General features: G+C 40.0%; 1 protein-coding gene across 2 annotated transcripts; it reads right to left on the bottom strand.

The window, feature by feature from the left end:
• Positions 1–437: 437 nt before the first annotated feature.
• On the bottom strand, positions 438–14,415 carry slco2a1 (solute carrier organic anion transporter family, member 2A1). Of its 2 annotated transcripts, none has more exons than XM_086048438.1 (14): positions 14,319–14,415; positions 8,371–8,508; positions 6,957–7,119; positions 5,821–6,033; positions 4,744–4,842; positions 4,513–4,658; positions 3,543–3,609; positions 2,741–2,905; positions 2,433–2,637; positions 2,173–2,320; positions 1,728–1,891; positions 1,560–1,624; positions 1,332–1,452; positions 438–874 (listed from the first exon to the last, which is right to left on the bottom strand). In XM_086048438.1, the coding sequence occupies exons 1-14, from the start codon at positions 14,334–14,336 to the stop codon at positions 754–756; spliced, it is 1,833 nt and encodes a 610-aa protein (XP_085904564.1). In that variant the 5' UTR covers positions 14,337–14,415; the 3' UTR covers positions 438–753. The 2 variants fall into 2 exon arrangements, with proteins under 2 accessions (XP_085904564.1, XP_085904565.1); XM_086048439.1 differs by lacking the exon at positions 14,319–14,415 and adding an exon at positions 8,581–9,042.
• Positions 14,416–17,885: the final 3,470 nt, after the last annotated feature.

The raw sequence follows: 17,885 nt of genomic DNA, 5'->3' as shown, positions 1-17,885 counted from the left end.
GAAGCAAAATTATTAATATTAACATTTTGAGGCTAAATGTACGGAAGCGTATTGCAGTCACTTAAATGGAACACTTTTTGTTGGATTTATTTTTTTCTGTTTTTGGATTTTTTATTTGTTTTCGTATTTTTGTTTAATGAAAGAAAAATAATCCCACAAAAAAGGAGAAAAAATTTACTCTGAAAAAAAAAATCATGATTCCGAACACAGCCACGTCCCCAGTTAAAATTGAGTGTGCACACTTCTGCAACCAAATTATCTCAGCGTTTTATTATTACTCACCCTCTCTGAATATGAAATGCAAAATTCATATTTTTATATAAAAACAAACAGTGAGAAACACATTTTTATCATATGACAATCTAAGGCTTCATTTATTAGGCATTTACCAGCGATTTAGGAGGTAGCAATACAATTCCAAAAAACTTAGCGATAAATTGATTGTTGTCCAGCATGTTTTATTAGAAAGCAAGCATAATGTGCAGCACCGAAAAATATGTGATTAATACGAGTAAATACAAAAAAGAAATCAGTGTATAAAATGAACAGCGTGCACTTGGACAGTATAAAAAAAATATTACTTAAATATTAAGCTATACAATGAATGGGCTGTGCATTAGAACCTACCTGACTGGCAGTAGTGAACATGTTATTGTACAAGTCCTGCAGAAGCTGTGAGGTATTACCACATTTTGGTCTTTTGAGCATTCCCACCTTAAAATGGGAAGGGGGGAGGGATGAGGGAGTCATATTTTATAGCACGCCATCAGGTCTCTTCTCTAGACTGTACTCCTGTGTCCGCAGGACTTTCCAGCCCAGGATGGCCAGCAGCGCCACACCCGTCACCTTGTAGCCCACCAGCAAGCCCAGGTACCTGCAAAAATAGCAAAAGGGGGAGACACATGGATTTGAGATCAGAATAGCTTTGGAGTAGCAGACAAAAGATGAGGTCAGTGAATCGGAAAAAAGTGAACTGCCCATCTGAAAACAACTCGCCTCTTCACTGAGCTGAGGGACAACTAAAGCCAGACTGAAAATGCAGATTTTTCCAATGTAAACAAGACAAAGTGGAAGTCTAACCAAACATATTTTGATTACGATTATGTTCTATGCAGGCCCACTAGTTGAAACATAGCATTCTGTTTAATATTGTGTTTGTGGAATATGAGTTAAGCAACAAAATCCACCCGTTTTTAGCCATCTCCGAGGGGGGCGGCCATTTTGTCACTTCTGTCGACTTAAAATCTCATCACGCACCCTCAGGGCTCTGATAACGACCAATCACAGCTCAGCTACAAAAAACAGGTGAGCCGTTTTTGTGTGCCTCCAACCTGTTTCTCAAGACGTCGTTGTCGTAGTAGCCGCAGCTGAACTTCCTGCCGCACACGCGCTTCCACCAAATGCAGGAGGTGTCGATGGCCATGCCGAACAGCGCCGGAGCCGGAAGCCACGCTGAGACGGAGAGAGGACGCAAAATTCAATATTTAACCGGCCCCACTTGAACCAAAACAGTAATCAAATAATGCTATTAGCATATAGCACAACATATTCGGACTTACCCAAAAGCCTCAGGAGGAGGAACTGAACTCCGATAGCAAAGGACTTCTCCTCTGACGCTACGCTCCTGATTATGACAACAAAGCCCGTGGTTAGTCAGTCGGTCACATGGATGTGCAAGTCTGAGATTCGGATGAGCTTGGTGCGGAAGGACGGTCTGGCGGCCTGACCTGAGAAGCATCATGTACATGGGGTTGTGGGTGAGGCAGGCCACCAGCGCCCCGGCCGACAGCATCAGGATGACAGGCAGCAGGAAGTGGGGGCACTGGTTGGCGCAGGGTGAGGGCCGCGCGTGACCCTGGCTGCCCGATATGCATCTGCAGTTGGTGTACAGCTAAAAACACACACGACACTCAATTGGACACCGAGGGGAAACGGTGCTCTAGATTTTAAGACCTGGTAAGCACATCAGGAATTTTCTAATCCCAGGCCTTTTTTTTTTTCAAATAAATTTGTGACAGACCACATACTGCACATAAAGAATTCCACCCAGTCTTCCTTGATCTTTGCCTTTTTTCCCCCCAATAGACTGTCATGCGGTTGCTCCACAATTTTGATTGTGTTACATATATTGTGACACTTTATTACTTTTGCTGAATGGGTGACTTCCTGTACCTGGACGGCGTGTGTGTTGTCTGGGTTTTTGGTGAAGTTGGTGCAGCCGGCGTGGCACGGAGAGATGTACTCCACGCCGTCAGAGCCGCACACTGGGTTGAAGGCGCCGGACGGGCACGAGCAGTTGGCGTAGCACATGGACGGAGACCTGAACAACATTGCCCAAAACAACGTACGGTGGGTGGGTTGGACGAGATTGAAGACAACACCTTGATGTTTACAAAAAAAGGATTACAGCAAGAGAGATGACGAAAGCTCACCCGTACTGTCCGATCTGGTAGTGATTGACCTGGGACACTTTGTGCGTGGAGCATCCCATGAAGAAGAGCGGCACGCACATCAGCGTGGAAATGCTCAACATGAGCACAGAGAAGCGAGGGATATTCTTCAGAGACATTCCCGTCCGCTTCATGATGACGCCGCCCACCAGCATGCCCACCGCCACGGCGGGAAGATTCACGGCACCTGCGGAGGACACACAAAGAGTTTCAAGTGAAGTCCCGTGCGACGACGAGACCTCTGCCAAGGCTCATCTCGTTTCCCGCCCCGCGGTGTGTGTGACACCCACCGACCAGCATGGTGCTGTAGGCGGCCGAGGCGCTGTACTGGCGCTCCAGGAACTTGTTGAGGAAGGTGGAGAGGCCGGCGATCACAGAGGAGAAGCAGCACTGAGCCAGGATCAGGAAGAGGAAGAAGGGACTCAGCAGCAGGTGGAAGAACATCCTGGGAAACACTGAGCATATAGAAAGACCAAAATCGTATTCAGTTCATTGGCAACAGGGATATTTTTTTTCTGGAACATCATAGCTATAAATTACAACGCGTGGTAAAATCCTTATTGCACAAGTTTTTATAGGTGAAACTTAAAAACATGAAATATATACATATATATTAGGGATGTAACGATCAATCGATTATGAATAAATTCATCTGGAAAATGATGTCTTGAAACGTTTTTTCATTAGAGATGCATAGCACATTTTGAATGTATAGATCAAATTATGCGCTTGCACCAAAAATCATTGCGTATTGCGTTTTTGGATGGCTGCAGAACCACACTAGTGCACAGAGACAAGCATGGTGGCAATTTTTAAAAAAATCTAATTGAATCGAAAATTGGGAACTGAAAAACGAATCGAATCGGGGCTTGAGTGAATCATTACATTCCTAATATAGATATATAAAAAAGTTGACTTTTAGGCGTTTATGTGGATGTCAGACTTTTAAACACGTCTGCCATACACACACACTTTTTTTATTTTTATTTTTTAAATGAGCGACAAAAAAAAATTTAGGGACCCATAAAGCTATCTCTTGTCACTGTAAAACAAACAAAAGACCTTCCAGAATGAGGAATTCAAGGAACATACTTTTTAAGAAATCGAACAAAGAGACGCGCGGCTTCTTGAAGTCCACGTTGGATTCGCTCCCAATCATCTGGAAATAAACAAGTGTAAAAGTAAGTTCAACATTGTGTCATACAACAAAGATAAAGCAAAACTACAAAATTATGGGGGGTTATGGAAGGCTCATTTTAACTTGCACACATTTTGGGGGCTTCCCTGCATGGCTTTTTGTGGAATTTGCAGTTATTTTAGTTTTACCTGTCCAAATTCTTGGTTCTTTTACAGTCATTTTATTTGAACTTGCACAACTTTAGGAGGATTTACGGTAGTCTTAATTTTAGCCGCGCAACTTTTGGACTTGTACGTATGCGTCCAGCTGACCGGAATCCGACGCGGACTTCAAGAACCCTGGTCTCTTTTTGCTGCTTCTTAAAGAGTATATTTCTTATCGTTATGTATATGCTCCAGAACCACCACACTTTAAACACCCAAAACAAAAAGAAACTCACTGAAGAACACTAATTGTCCTTGACGTTTGAAAAAACATATATTTGGTTAATCAGGGACTTAAAATATTTGCTGATTACAAAAAGGCTAATGTTAGCATCACTGGAGTATTAAAACTGTCTTTGATGCTTATGAAAGTTTTGTTTCAATGAGAGACTTTGAAGTGTCTTTGATGCTTAAAAAAACTTGTATGTAAGGTTTTCAGATACCCAGAACTGTCTTTAATTTTTATTACCTGCCATTCAAAGTGTAAAAATGAACTTTGTTTACAGCAATACACGTAGGTTCAGGCCAAAAAGACGCTGTAATTATCTTTGATGTTTACAAAAAAAAATCTAATTCAATGAAAAATCCAATTAACTATCGATTCAATGAAAAAATTGTCTTTGATATTTGATCGATATTGTGAAGGCAGGTCAAAGCTATTCTGTTTGCAGTGAGGAGATCCAGCCAGTAGATGGCGGCAAATCCCTCCAGATGTTCTTACCCGCCCCTCTGAAGGCATGCTGCTGGGGAAGAAGAAGTACGGCAGGGAGGCGAGCGCCAGGCAGGCTGACGTGATGAGGAGGCCCATCCACCAGGCGCCCACCCAGCGGGGGTCGGCCGGACTCAGCGCCTGATCCACGCCGCCGTCTGCATGGAAGGAAGAAAAACAAACAGCATTAAAAATCATGTCAAGAGAGTGTAAAAGCATGTCGGGATGAGCGGTGGGCGTGACCTGAAGCGACTTTGTCCACGTCCACGTAGATACGAAGCATCCCGGAGCTCAACAGGAAGCCAAAGGCGGGCCCAAAGACGGAAATGGTAAACAAGATGGCTGCAAATGAAAATAAACCATACATTAGCTTCAATAATACTTGAAACTGCCTTTGATTTGATGACAAACACAGTCTTGGTTCAATGACACTTTTTTCCATGGATTCTAAAAAACATGCTTTAGATTCAGGCTTGATAAGACTCAAAATTGTGTTTGATTTTTACAAAAACACACACTTTGGATTGATCAGAGTGTGAAACAGTCGGTTTAGCTAGATTTATTTTTTTCTTTGTACGCGGTAACAAAAAAGTACTTCAGGTTCACTGAGAATCTAAATCATTGATTTTTACAAAAACACATACGTTGGGTTCAATAATGACACCACCCACAATTGTTTTGTTTTCAAAAACATGCAACATTTGAGACTCAATTGTCTTCTGTTCATGAAATAGTCTTTGATGTTTACAAAAACATTCGACTCAAAATGATCTTGAATGTTAACAAAAACACGTCGGCTCGGCGACTAAATTGTCTTTGATGTTCATAATAACATAAATTGCCAGATTAAATTGTCTTCAAAGGTTCCAAAAAGCTGTGCATTAGGATTCATGAGACTCATTGTCTTTGGTGTTTATAAAACAAGCTAAATTCAAGAATTTGAAATTGTCTTTGATATTTGCAAAAAAAAACCGTATGCGAGGTTTTTAACGAGACTCGAAATTGTCTTCGGTGTTTACAAAAAGATTCATCGAGACGAATCCAATCGCCTCTAATAACGCGTACGCTAGGTTCAACCCGACACATTTTTTGAGGGGGATGTTTACAAAAAACGTACACTCGGTTTAACAAAAGTGTCTTTGATGTTTACCATCAAATTCAATAAAGGTTCTAAAATGTCTTTGTTGTTTTCACCTCTAGCAGGCGGGTATCAAAGGCAATCAAAACACGACCTGTACAAATAAGTTGGGCTATGAGGGCGATGAACCGTGTGCGGATTGTTCAATAACAGCAGCAGGGATCCACGGCGGGGCCGTTCACCTATGTAGAGCGGAGAGTTCCCGGGCGCGGCGAAGTCGTCGATGTACGAGATGCCAAAGGGCTGCATGGGCACCGAGCCGACACCGAACAGCAGCTGGGCGGCGGCCATGAGCATCCACAGGGTTTGCGTGTCGGCCAATCGCCTGCTCTCGTCCCGGCCGCAAGACTCGGAGGCGCTGGAGTTCCTCTGCAGGTCGCAAATGTCCTGACGATCTAGGAAAAAAAGGAGATGGGCTGACATATTTGCAAGCAGGTCTATTTCGATTCCTTTCTGTGACTCTTCCGGTCCCTCTGCTGGTGACACTATAAGCTCAGTGACCACTTGCTTCGGAGATTTTTTTTTTTCTGCCATTTTTTTTTTTTTTACAGGCAGTGAAGGTTTTAGTGCATTTTAGGTTCATCTGGAAAATTTCACCCGCAAACCCAATAGTCCCAACATTTTCGTGACAAGTGTAATTATTTCAATTTCCTGAACTTTAGGTCTGGAGGCCACATGAATGAATGAATGGTGATTTTCATGTCAGATAATGCACGCGCGATGATGAATTTCCTTGTAATTAATGGAAAGTTGAGCTGGAGTGCGTAATCGAGGTTCAACGAAGATAACATCGGGCGCTATGTTGTGCTGGACATGGCATGACGAACCCTCCAGCATGCAGACATTCATTAGATTAAAAACTGTTGATATTCAATTTAGTTAATAGTTAGAAGGAAATTAGTTAATGCGTTTTTCCTTGAATTTGCATGTGCAAGACTCAATTTGTCTTCAATGTTTACAAGTACACGTACGTTAAGTTCACTTCGCATTTAGGCCTTGTTTGACCCTTCCAGCTTGTTTGAGGCCATTTTTGTTCATCGAACACTAAATTGTCTTAAATTATTAGAAGTCAAGCAGGCTGATAACCAATATTTGGAGCCGATATTCATTTGCAGTAAACGGGGAAATAGGCGTTAATTGGAGACAATGTATTATGACGGACGATTTAAATGACATGTATATTAGGCAATCGGAGACTTGAAATTGTTCGAAACGAAAACACTTTGAACTGGCCTTTGCTAAATTAGGTTGAAGAGACTAAAAATGGTCTCTGATGTTTAAAAGATTGTGAAGCGTGATCTCGCGTTTCAGTTCTTACTCTGCAGCACCGAGTCGTATTCATACGGCCGTGACAGGAAGTGTGGCAAGGCGAGCATCATGGCGCTGATGGACATCAACAGTCCGCCGATGCCGATGATGCGAGGGCGATGTACACGATTCCCAAAGTAGCTCAGGAACACGATCAACACGCAGTTGCTCACCTGGAAAGACAGATGCACCGTGGAGGTTTATCGATCGTGAATCTGGAACCTTTTCTGCAGGTTTTTAAATGTTACAGCCTTATTTGGAAATGAATTCAAATCATTTTGTCCCTCAAAACTCTACACGGCAAACCCCCATAATGGCAAAATTGTTCAAAAAAATAAGCGTGCCAAGCTCATATCATACACAAAAAGACTTGTGATTGCAAAGGCTGTGAATATTTTTTATTTTAATTTTTGAATTCATTAATTATGAAGAATGCTATGCTAGCAACATTTACGCAGATAGCATAATCTATCTATCTATATACACATGTATATATATATATATATATATATACACATATATATATATATATATATATATATATATATACACATATATATATATATATATATATATATATATATATATATATATATATATATATATATATATATATATATATATATATACATACATATAAATAAATATCTTTTGGCCCGACGCCAGCGAAGCGATATATTTCTCTTATTCTGAAAGACAAAGCGCACCACTTCCGGTAGCTGACGTCGCTTGCGTCGTCATGATTGATATGTTTGTACCGGTAACTTTCACAAATAAACATCATGGAAAAAAGCCTAATGGTGCATTCTTGTGCAAACAATAAAGCCTGTTCCAAACACGGCACTTACAGTAAACTTGTGTCTCTCTATTCACTTTGTCGTTGTCGCGCACGCGAATGACTGTGCTGGTCACTCCCTAGCTATCAATTAACAGTATCCCTCTATCAAGCCAAGCCTTTTCATCTATCATTTCGCTGGCATCCGGCCAAAAACTTGTAACTGCAAAACAGTTGCTTTTCAGGAGACCCCCAAAATGGCCAAGTTTGTCCATCCAAGAGCAAGCCAATTTCAACACTTTAGATTGGTCAATGTGTAAAAATAACACCCACGCGTGCGGACTGACCAACAGTATCTATTTTGGAAAAAAGATGAAATCCACCAAAATGTGACCTATGAGGTTTTGGCCCGATGCCAGCGATATCTATCTACAGTATCTCTTTGACACGTTCAGGTCCCATTTGGGTGTAGGAATCATGCCACATGACAACAAAGACAATTAAACAGTCAAGACCCCACTTCGCTAGCCAGGAAATCCGATCGTGACTCTTGTTCGCCGTTTCCCCTTTTGTCACGAGTACATCCTTGAAGCCAGGCCAGCTAGCCTTGCCAGTGTTGTTGTTGGCGCTCTCGCTCTTTCTCCCTTACCTCGTGCAGGGAGGACAGGGTTCCCGCGGAGTAGCTGCTGAGGCCGTAGCGTTTCTCCACCGTGCTGAGAGTGCTCTTGAAGTAGGAGCTGTACAGCAGCTGGGAGAACTGCAGCAGACCGTGACATAACACGAATACCTTGGACAAACATTTAACGATTAGTAATCGTTTGCATAATAACGATAGGTTGAACAGAAAAATCGTACATACAACATAACATAGATGGTAGGGTCCAAACAATCACGCTCTGACTTGAGGTAACAGTTAGTTAGCAAACAAACGATGCGTTCGGGTTCACTCTGTAAAAACGGGGTACTGGACTGGAACGGCAATTCTCTGGAAACAAGGGCGCCTTTGTTGCCGATGTAGATTAAAGCAGTTGTAAATTAATGACAGCAGGCCCAATTTGCCATTTGAATGGTGCGGTCAAGTGGCAAACTCCCCCAGTTTGGTTCAATGGGGCTCCAAATCCGTCTTTGATGATTACAAAAACTCATTAATTGGGTTCAACAAGGTTCTAAATTTCCCTTGATGTTTACGAATTAGATTAGCAGACTGAAACTTGTGAAAATTCCGTTCAGGAAAACACATATGTTCGATTAATTGGAAACTTAGAAGGCTCTTTGATTTTTACAAACACATATTAGGCTCAGGCGGTACGGCACCCCTAGGTGTGATTGTGAGTGCGGATGTTTGTCTCTGTGTGCCGTGCGATTGGCTGGCAACCAATTCAGGGTGTCCCCCGCTTACTGCCCGAAGACAGCTGGGATAGGCTCCAGCATGCCCCGCGACCCAAGCGGTATTGATGATGGATGGATGGATGGACATTAGGCTCAACGAGACTATAAATATCTTTGATGTTTATGAAAATATGTAGGTTTGTGTCAGAGACTCTAAATGGTGTTCAGTGTTTACAAAAACAATTAGGTTCATTGAAGACTAAATTGTCTCCGTTATCAAAACGTACGTAAGTGTCTTTGACATTAACAAAAAACTACTTTGTTTTCTAAATGTTAGGGTTCAAACTCAAACGTGTCTGATTTTTATAAAATATGTAGGCCTATGCTAGGTTCAACAAGCCTCAAAGGTGTCTTTGATATTGACAAAACATAGGTTAGGTTGAATAAAAAGAAATCAATTTTTATGTTCACAAAATTGCATACCGGTATGTCCCATTGAATGATTCAGAATTGTCTTTGATGTTTACAAATACATGTATCTTAGGCAAATCAGGGAAACTATAAGTGTTTTTGATGTTCATGAAAACACACCCTCGGTTTAAACCTCAACCGTCTTTGATGTCTACAAACGTGAAGTTAGGCTCAGTGAGACTCAAACGTATGACATTTACGAAAACGTATGCTAGGTGTCTTTGAGGTTTACAAATGCGTACGTTCAGTTGAATGAATAGAACTGTCTGACGTTTACAAAAAAAGTTCATCAGGGACTTGAAAGTTTTTAGCATTCACAACACGTTAGGTTCGACTTTGATGTTTACAAAATACGTATGTTAGGTTGAACGAGACAAATCTTTGATGTTTCCCAAAAATGTATTTAATTCAATGTAAAAAAAAAAAGTGTCTTTGGCTCACTTAGAATACTGTTTGAACTTTACAAAAACGTGTCAGATTTTGACAGACTCAAACTTGACTTTTATTTTTATGAAAACAACTATGCCAGTTTCAATAAGAGTGTCTTTCATTTTTTTCCCCGAAACACCTTAGGTTGAACAAGACCCAAAAGTGAAAAACGAATGAAAGAATGAATGATGCCGCAAAGTGGCAAAGCACCATTATGTCATTCTTATGACACCTTGTGTTGATCCGTGAAGTGTTATGACGAGAGATGTGAGCTCGTAAGCGTCGTCCTTGTTTAAACACGCTCGTTTTCCTCCAAACCTGCTGCGACGGGAAGAATTGAGGGAAGTTTGCACTCCCGTTTCAAACGCTTTCATTACAAGGGACGAGAGCCTGACGTGTCTGTGGATTTCCACGCGGAAATCTCGACTGTTATTGTTGTTGTTTTTGGTCTTTTAACCTGACCTATACAGTCAAAGAAAATGAAACAAAGGAAATGCACAAAAATTCCCAAGATAGATCACGGAATCAACTCCCCTCATTGTGTAGAGGACATGAAAGGCGTTTGGCTACACAATAGTTAAGATTTTACGCAACTAAAAGTGAACCGCTTGACGGATCGTTAAAAAGAATTATGTTCATTTAACTCATTCACTGCCATTGACAAATGTACTTGTATTTTCACAGTCCAGCCATTCAATCCCAGGAATTTATTCATATTTTTTTTTTAAATGTTTTTAAATATTAAAGGGAGTCTGAAAATGTCTGGCGCTGAATGAGTTAATGGGACACCAGTGTCAAAATGTGAGCATCGTTATTGTTATAATCACTCTGAAATTAATTGTGACATTTAGGAAAACAGGTTCAACAAGGCTAAAAATGATCAAAAATATGCAAGATTAAACAAAGGCTTGAAATTGTCTTTGATGTTAAAAAAATAACTACAAACAAACCCGTTACGGTCAACGACTCAGGATTGTCTTTGATGTTTAGGAAAATGTACATCAGATTCATCCATCCATCCATCCTCTAAACCGCTTGTCCTCACGACAAGACTGTAAATGGTCTTTGATGTCAGCAAATTTTTATTTTGGTGCAACCACAGATAGCAAATTATCTGTGATGTTTACATCTGAACGCGATTGTTGATTTCAAGTCCCGATGATACCGTCTGTTGTGCGCGGAAATATGTTAGGAAATTGACAAATTGCCTTTACTGTTTGTGAAAACATGAATCTTGGGTAAACCGGAGATTTGAAACGGTCACAGTTTATAAAAATAACAGAAAATGTGTCTTTGATGTTTGCAAAAAATGACAAATGTTAGTTTACTTGGAGCATCTAAAGTGCATTTAAAAAAATGTACGTTGTTTTTTTTTGTGGGTCATTGAATTTCTCGGATGTTTAAAAAAAAAAATAAAGTGCCAATCAAGGAGTTAGCATTGATGAGCATACACAGCATCTTGGATTGGAAGTCGTTAGATAATAGTGCTGGTGTGCCTGATGATTTATCTTCTAAGCGTATCAATATCAATCTGTCATTCCCTTTTGTCTCTTACAATGGCGATGACGGAAATATCCCTGAAGAATTTATGTTGCAATCCTGCCCCGTGTGTGTGTGTGTGTGTGTGTGTGTGTGTGTGCAGAATGTCCCGATGGAATTGAGCAAATACAGAGCGCTGAATGAACATTGTGTTCCGGAGCCAAGAAAAGATGGATTTATTATGAAGTGTTTTTTGTAGGTGCAAAAGGAGATGAACAAACAAAGTTACGACACAAAAGGGCCTCCACTCTGTGCAGCGCTACTCCCATTATCAAAACACAACAGAACAGGGCTGTGCAGCGCAACCACATCAGGTAGGACATAGATCAGCGATTCACAAAATGTTCACACCAAAAATAAATAAAACATTATGACCGACCCTAAAAAACTTCTTCAGGTGTTGCCTTATACATCGATTGCTTAAACATTCGATCGTGCTCGTTTTTCGGTTTCAGCAAAAATACATTTGTCAAGCAAACGTGAACACCAGAGAGCTGTCCATGAGAGAAAAGCAAAGCATTTTGAAGCTGAGAGAAGAGGGAAAATCGATCAGTGCTAGTTGCGCAAACATTGGGCATAGCCAATACAAGAATGTGGAATGTCCGGCAAAAGAAACTACAGGTGTACTGAGCAGCAGACGTCAAACAAGTCAGCCAAGGGTACCAACAGCAGTTGCCAACAGAAAGAAACATTGTGAGGTGTAAAGAAACACCCCAAAAAACCAGAGTCAGTGAGGGGTGGGGGTATCACAATCCACTGTTCCGAGAAGACTTTGAGAGAAGAAATAAACAGGCCATACCACAGGATGCAAACTCATCAGCAAAAAGAATTGGAAGCCACGCTGGATTTTGCAAAGACGATCAGCGATGAGCCACAAATCTTTTGGAAAAAAAAAAAAAAGTTTTATGGACTGATGAGACCCAGTTTGACCTCTAACCAAAGTGATGGAAAGGTCCAATAACGGTTCAATAACCGGACCTTAACTCAATAGAGCATGCATTAGACCTCCCGAAGAGGGGAATGAAGGGAGAACCACCCCCCAGAAACAAACAAGAACTGAAAGAGGCTGCAGTAAAGGCCTGGAAAAGCATTTCAAATAAGAATGCAACATTCTAGCGAAGTCAGTGGGTCGCATGATTGAGGCAGTTTCTGCAAGTAAGGGTTATGCCACCAAATATTAAACGTTATTGACGTTATTTAAATTCATTAAATAGTGTCCGTTGATCATAGAAACGTCTGAGAGGGCTTCACATACCCACAGTTGACAAACGAAATCCCCTGATTTCCCTGAGCAAGGGAAAAAAAAAAAAGTTATTTCACACAGCTGGATATAAATACCATAAAATAAAGTTGGATTTCTGAACTTTTGTCTCATATTAATCTGATGTACAGGATATGCGGAGTCGAAAATCAGAGCTGTGCATCGTCTATAACTTCTGGGCGGTATTTCTAGCCGACCCACGTGGTCCCAGCCAGTTTCCCGTCGGCGACAATCAATCGGCATTGAGAAAAAATAAAGGGAAAATATCAAATAAAAACAACAGACACACACACACACACAGCGTGGTGATCAGTGATAAATAAAAAGGGGCATATGTCATTGCATCTGTGGGACCGAAAGGTATACAACACAGTTTTATTTTTTCTTTGTTTGGCTGCATGTTAGGAGTGGGGCACCTGTGTGTGACGTGGTACCGGTAAAGTCCGTTCTCGACACTGTTTGGCTGACTCGGACCGACCGGGTGCATCTGAAATATTGACGTGAACTTATTGACGGACTAAAGCATAGATGAATGCCCACCTCACCGCAGTCGAAAATCACATGACATGACAACCCAAATGTCTTCAGTATAAAAACAAAAACAAAGGAAGTCACCTTGTCGTTCCAAAGGTTTTGGAGGGGACTATACAGTGGTGCCTTGAGATACGAGTGAATCGCCTTACTTTTTTTTTTTTTTGAACATTGTTTCTTCAGGTTTTTTTTTTTTTTTTCTGGCCCTGATGGTCAAGGCACACACACCAGAAGGAGCAGCACAATGTCCATAAATTGAAAAAAATAGTGTGGCAAAACAATTTTCTTTTTCATTTTATTTAAGTACTGTATGATTTCATAATATACACTAAATACTATAGAGTGGTATTTTTCATTTTATTATTACTATTATTTTAAATTTGTAGTTGTATTTCCTGTAACTTTCAAACGGCATATATGATATTTAACTTGTATTTGGCTTTCAAGCTCAAGATATTTAATCTTTGAGAAGTGATTTTAAGTCCAATGTAGATAAATTTACAGTTTAACTGAATGTTCAAAACGACAAAATGTCACACTGACATACAAAAATATATTTTTTTTCGGAGTTTTGATAAACCTTGGCCCTACTAGCCAATTACTGCGGTTTAATGTTGGTCAAATATTGGTCTTGGCACATCTTACATGTTAATATGCCCATTGTGTGGCACAATTTATTTAAAAATGGGGAGAAATGTACATGGGACATTTAGCTAAAAAATGGATGGTTGAAATTGCCATTAACATCACTAAATTAACTGAAACGTGAAGTTTTGGGGACGCATAACATTTTAATAAGTTGATTGTTATGACTCAAGAACATTAAAACCAAGTGTCACATGTCCATTTGATTCCGGTGATCTAAAAAACCCGACATTTTTGTTATTTAAACGAGTCTCACTCGAAGAAATGTTGACATTAGCATCGTGGGGGGGGACGTTCACCTGCAAATTTACACAGTTACCGGGTGACTTAAAATGCGATTAAATTGAGCTGTGACTATTTTTAAGTGGACGGATAATAAAATTAGCTCCTACCTTAATGCTGCGGAACATGATGGTCCTCCTGTTTGTCTCTTCACGTCTATGCTGGAATGAAGTCAAATGAACCGTGTGCGGTGTGCTACTAGTACGCATGCGCTTAGTTTTTATTTACTTTCCCTTCGGTGAGAGCCCGCGTGTGACATCACAGTACAACGCGTGCCAGCCATTGGCTGAGTCACAGGCGCTTCATATTCAGTCGACCGCCATTTACGTTCCAGAGCCACCTGCTGAGTCGAGATCATGTATTAAAAATACAGTATATAGATATTTTTACTCAGTTACGAATGTATACCTTCCACACGCTTTAAACACAGTGGTGCCTTAAGATACGAGTGACTCACCTTATGAAGTGTTTCTGGATATGAGCTTTCATTCGTCCGATTTTTTTGCTTTGAGTTGCGACCGCAAAGTTAATACAAGCGCTCTATGGTGGCCATGAACTCAACTTGACTGACTTCACAACTAGCAGCATTTGTCAGAATTCTTCAAAAAAGAGGTTTCTAGTTATTTATTGCTCTTTATTCTTTCAGTTCACTGTCAAGCAGAACATAAGAATTACACTTTGTGTATTGTATACACACAGTCACTGTATACTGCCAACCATTTCACACCCTCTACCCTACAACATGATTTATTTTTATAATATATGTTTAAATAGTATACGTACCTGGGATTGAATGCCTGAATTCTTTAAAGACAAATATATGTCAATGACAGTGAAGGTTAAAACAACCACAAAGCTTTGCTGCTAGTGCTAATACTAATAGTATTAGGAATGCTAATGAATGCGTCTATGTGGTGGTGTTATAACCAATGTATTCCAACCTATTAAGCAATACTTTTTAAAACTCACTATGATCGTACTTTAACACATTGAAAGCATAACGTTTATGGAAAATATTGAACGTAATTAAGAGTATGTGCCTTGTACCAGTCAATCTGTGTGCTGGAGACTCACTCACAACATTTCTCCAAATAAGCACCAAAACGTGCCTGCTTCAAGCTTTTCACAAAAGTGCTTTATCATAATGCAAACATATATTGCAAAACGTTATGGTAATCATAAAACTTCAACCAACCGCTACTTCAACACAACAGCATCATCACTTAGAACACAAGATAATCAAACATTGAAGCCCTGCATTTCTTGGTTTAGCATTCTTCAATTTTTGGGGTGAAACTATCCTCCGTTATTCTATTTCTATGCTCAAACTAAAGCCAAGTCTAAAAAAAATATTGCTGTGGCACCATCTGGGGGAATATTGGTGCCGATCAACTATGTTGAACTGAGGGGAAGAGCTTCATTTCGTCAGGCCATTGCTTGGCGTGATAGAAAAAAAAAAGTGGTTTACTTATCTTTAGGCATCTATAGGCAATTACAAACGCTTTTTGGGTGGCGACAATTACAAGCAGACTTTTGCGATTCGCAGCGGTGGTCAGTCCTTGTCTCCCACAAATAGCAAGGGTAAATTGTATTAACAAAAGTACGCTAGCTTAACGCTAAAATATAATGCAAACAGCTATGGATGGGCTAATGGAAATTAGCAGCAACACATGAAAACAGAGCATATACAACTGAAGGTGCAACTAATTTCGGACTGGCCTGTACACTGTAAAGTGAAATCCCATTTAAAAAATTGCTTAAAAATATGTGCTATAGTGTGGCCGTGGGCGTGGAGGGTGAACTGTGATGCAGCATGGTTTCATTGTATAATAAAAAATAATTGTGATTACAAATCGGTCAATTACTAACATGTTCCCGCATGCTCAGAGGACATAATGCAAGGAAGCATTGTTAGTGAATTATCTGCTCATTAAGTCATCACTTTGGTGACAGGATAATTGAAGCTAATGAGGAAGTAGTGGAGGCTGGAAGCTAGTGCTAATGAATGGAGCTGGGACCATAGTGGTTATAGATAGTTTAGCTTTCATTTCTTTGCTAAATGAAGATGTGGCTAAAGTACTCACACTGTACTTAACTCTTACATTGTCGGTCAGGTCAAAATTGACCAGTTTTGACAATGGACAGCAACACCCTAAAATTAGATGACTTTTCAAAATGAAAATCTTTTGTAAATGTTCTAAGACGTTTGTGGTCCCCACCAGAGTTGAGAATTAGCATTAGCTATAACCTCTATATGCATCACATCAGCTGCAAGCTTGTAACTATGTTTGACTGCATTGTCCCTTCCAAATAAAGATTTATTATTTTTGTCAAAGCTAACTAGATAACTGAGATAAGACAAACTTAGATTAATATGGACACATCTAAGAAATATACTGTATGTAGCTAGCTAAGCTAAAGCTAACTAAGATTGAAAGGGTTAGAGGCTAAATGGAAAGTAACTGATCAAATATATAGAAAATGCTAACTAGATAGCTAAGATAATGTTAACGTGGATTGATATGGACGTCCATTTAAAAGCATACTAGATGGATATGCTTGAAACGTGAACAAGCTGGCTAAGATGGTAAATGACTGATTGCTGCTAGATGGCTGGCTGGCAAATGGCCATTTTGTTCAGATAAGAGTTGCTGCATTTATTTAACCCTTAAACAGGGAGAAAGGTAACATAAATTTGTGTCCTTGACAGTGTTTAACCTCACTATCGACCTCAGTAGTTGGTCAACAGCATGTTTTTTTGGTAAATATTTTACTATTTTTTAAATAGTAAAAATTGTGTAAAATGAGTCAGATAAGAGAAACTTCTATGGTCAACAATATGATGACGCATCCAAATCTGTTGACTGTGGAAACTGTCTGGGAGTAAATGGAAGGTTTTACTATGTTGATGATGATGGACATTGCAAAATTCCTGTGAAAGCATTTTGGCGTGGCTCGCAATTCTCTGGTGTTCCACAAAAAGACTAATGAGCAAGACAAGCAAAATGTCTTCATGTGGATCGTATCGTATCAAAAATGTTTCACGAATTGACCATGAGCTGGAAAGCAAAAAGGCTTTTTGAGACTTTTTTTTGTGGGTGTATGGCAGAGTGTTTTCTCGAGGTTAAATTGAGGCAGAGGTGGTTCATTTATGTTATTGTAATGTTCTTTAATGTTTTATCTTTCCAAAAACGTTCATCGTCACTTTGCCCTGAAAAGTATTTCCTCATTGGAGTGACTTCCAGTTGTTTCTGATAGTGTTGCAATTGATGTTAAAAATGTCAACTGTTGCCACACTGGAAACAGATAAGTTTCATGATGTGGAAGTTTAGAGCCTGCGGTGGAACAAATATAGGCGGAGGTGGCCGCCTATGTTTTACATGCTGTAAAAAGCCTGACTTATGATAGACAAGTCTCCCAAGTGTTATGGAAAATCATCAAAAGCAAACTACTGTGGTTACATCATCTTACAAAACTCTTTTTGAGAGGTCTTAGAGCCATGACTGACTAAGCGGTATAATTGGCAGACATTAACCTGTACGCAACATACCTTCATGGCTGACCCCTTCATTTTGCACTGAAGCCCAGCAATCATTTTTTAACAAAACAGGCTCACTCAATTGTATCTAACCTGACCATTTTTCACTTTTCAGATAGTTCAAGTGTTCAAGAGTTAA

This window comes from Filicampus tigris, chromosome 12 (assembly GCF_054856515.1).
Source record: "Filicampus tigris isolate MCC_2025a chromosome 12, RoL_Ftig_1.0, whole genome shotgun sequence".
Classification (NCBI taxonomy): domain Eukaryota; kingdom Metazoa; phylum Chordata; class Actinopteri; order Syngnathiformes; family Syngnathidae; genus Filicampus; species Filicampus tigris.
Note: the sequence above shows the minus strand (reverse complement) of the source record. Positions and strands in the feature narration are given on the sequence as shown.

Bases quoted from the DNA above. Each gene is read 5' to 3' on its own strand.
- slco2a1 (XM_086048438.1), bottom strand. The intron at 4,843-5,820 runs GTGAACGGCCCC...TTTCATTTGCAG, and splicing joins GAACTCTCCGCTCTACATAG to CCATCTTGTTTACCATTTCC. The intron at 2,638-2,740 runs GTGGGTGTCACA...TGTCCTCCGCAG, and splicing joins CTACAGCACCATGCTGGTCG to GTGCCGTGAATCTTCCCGCC.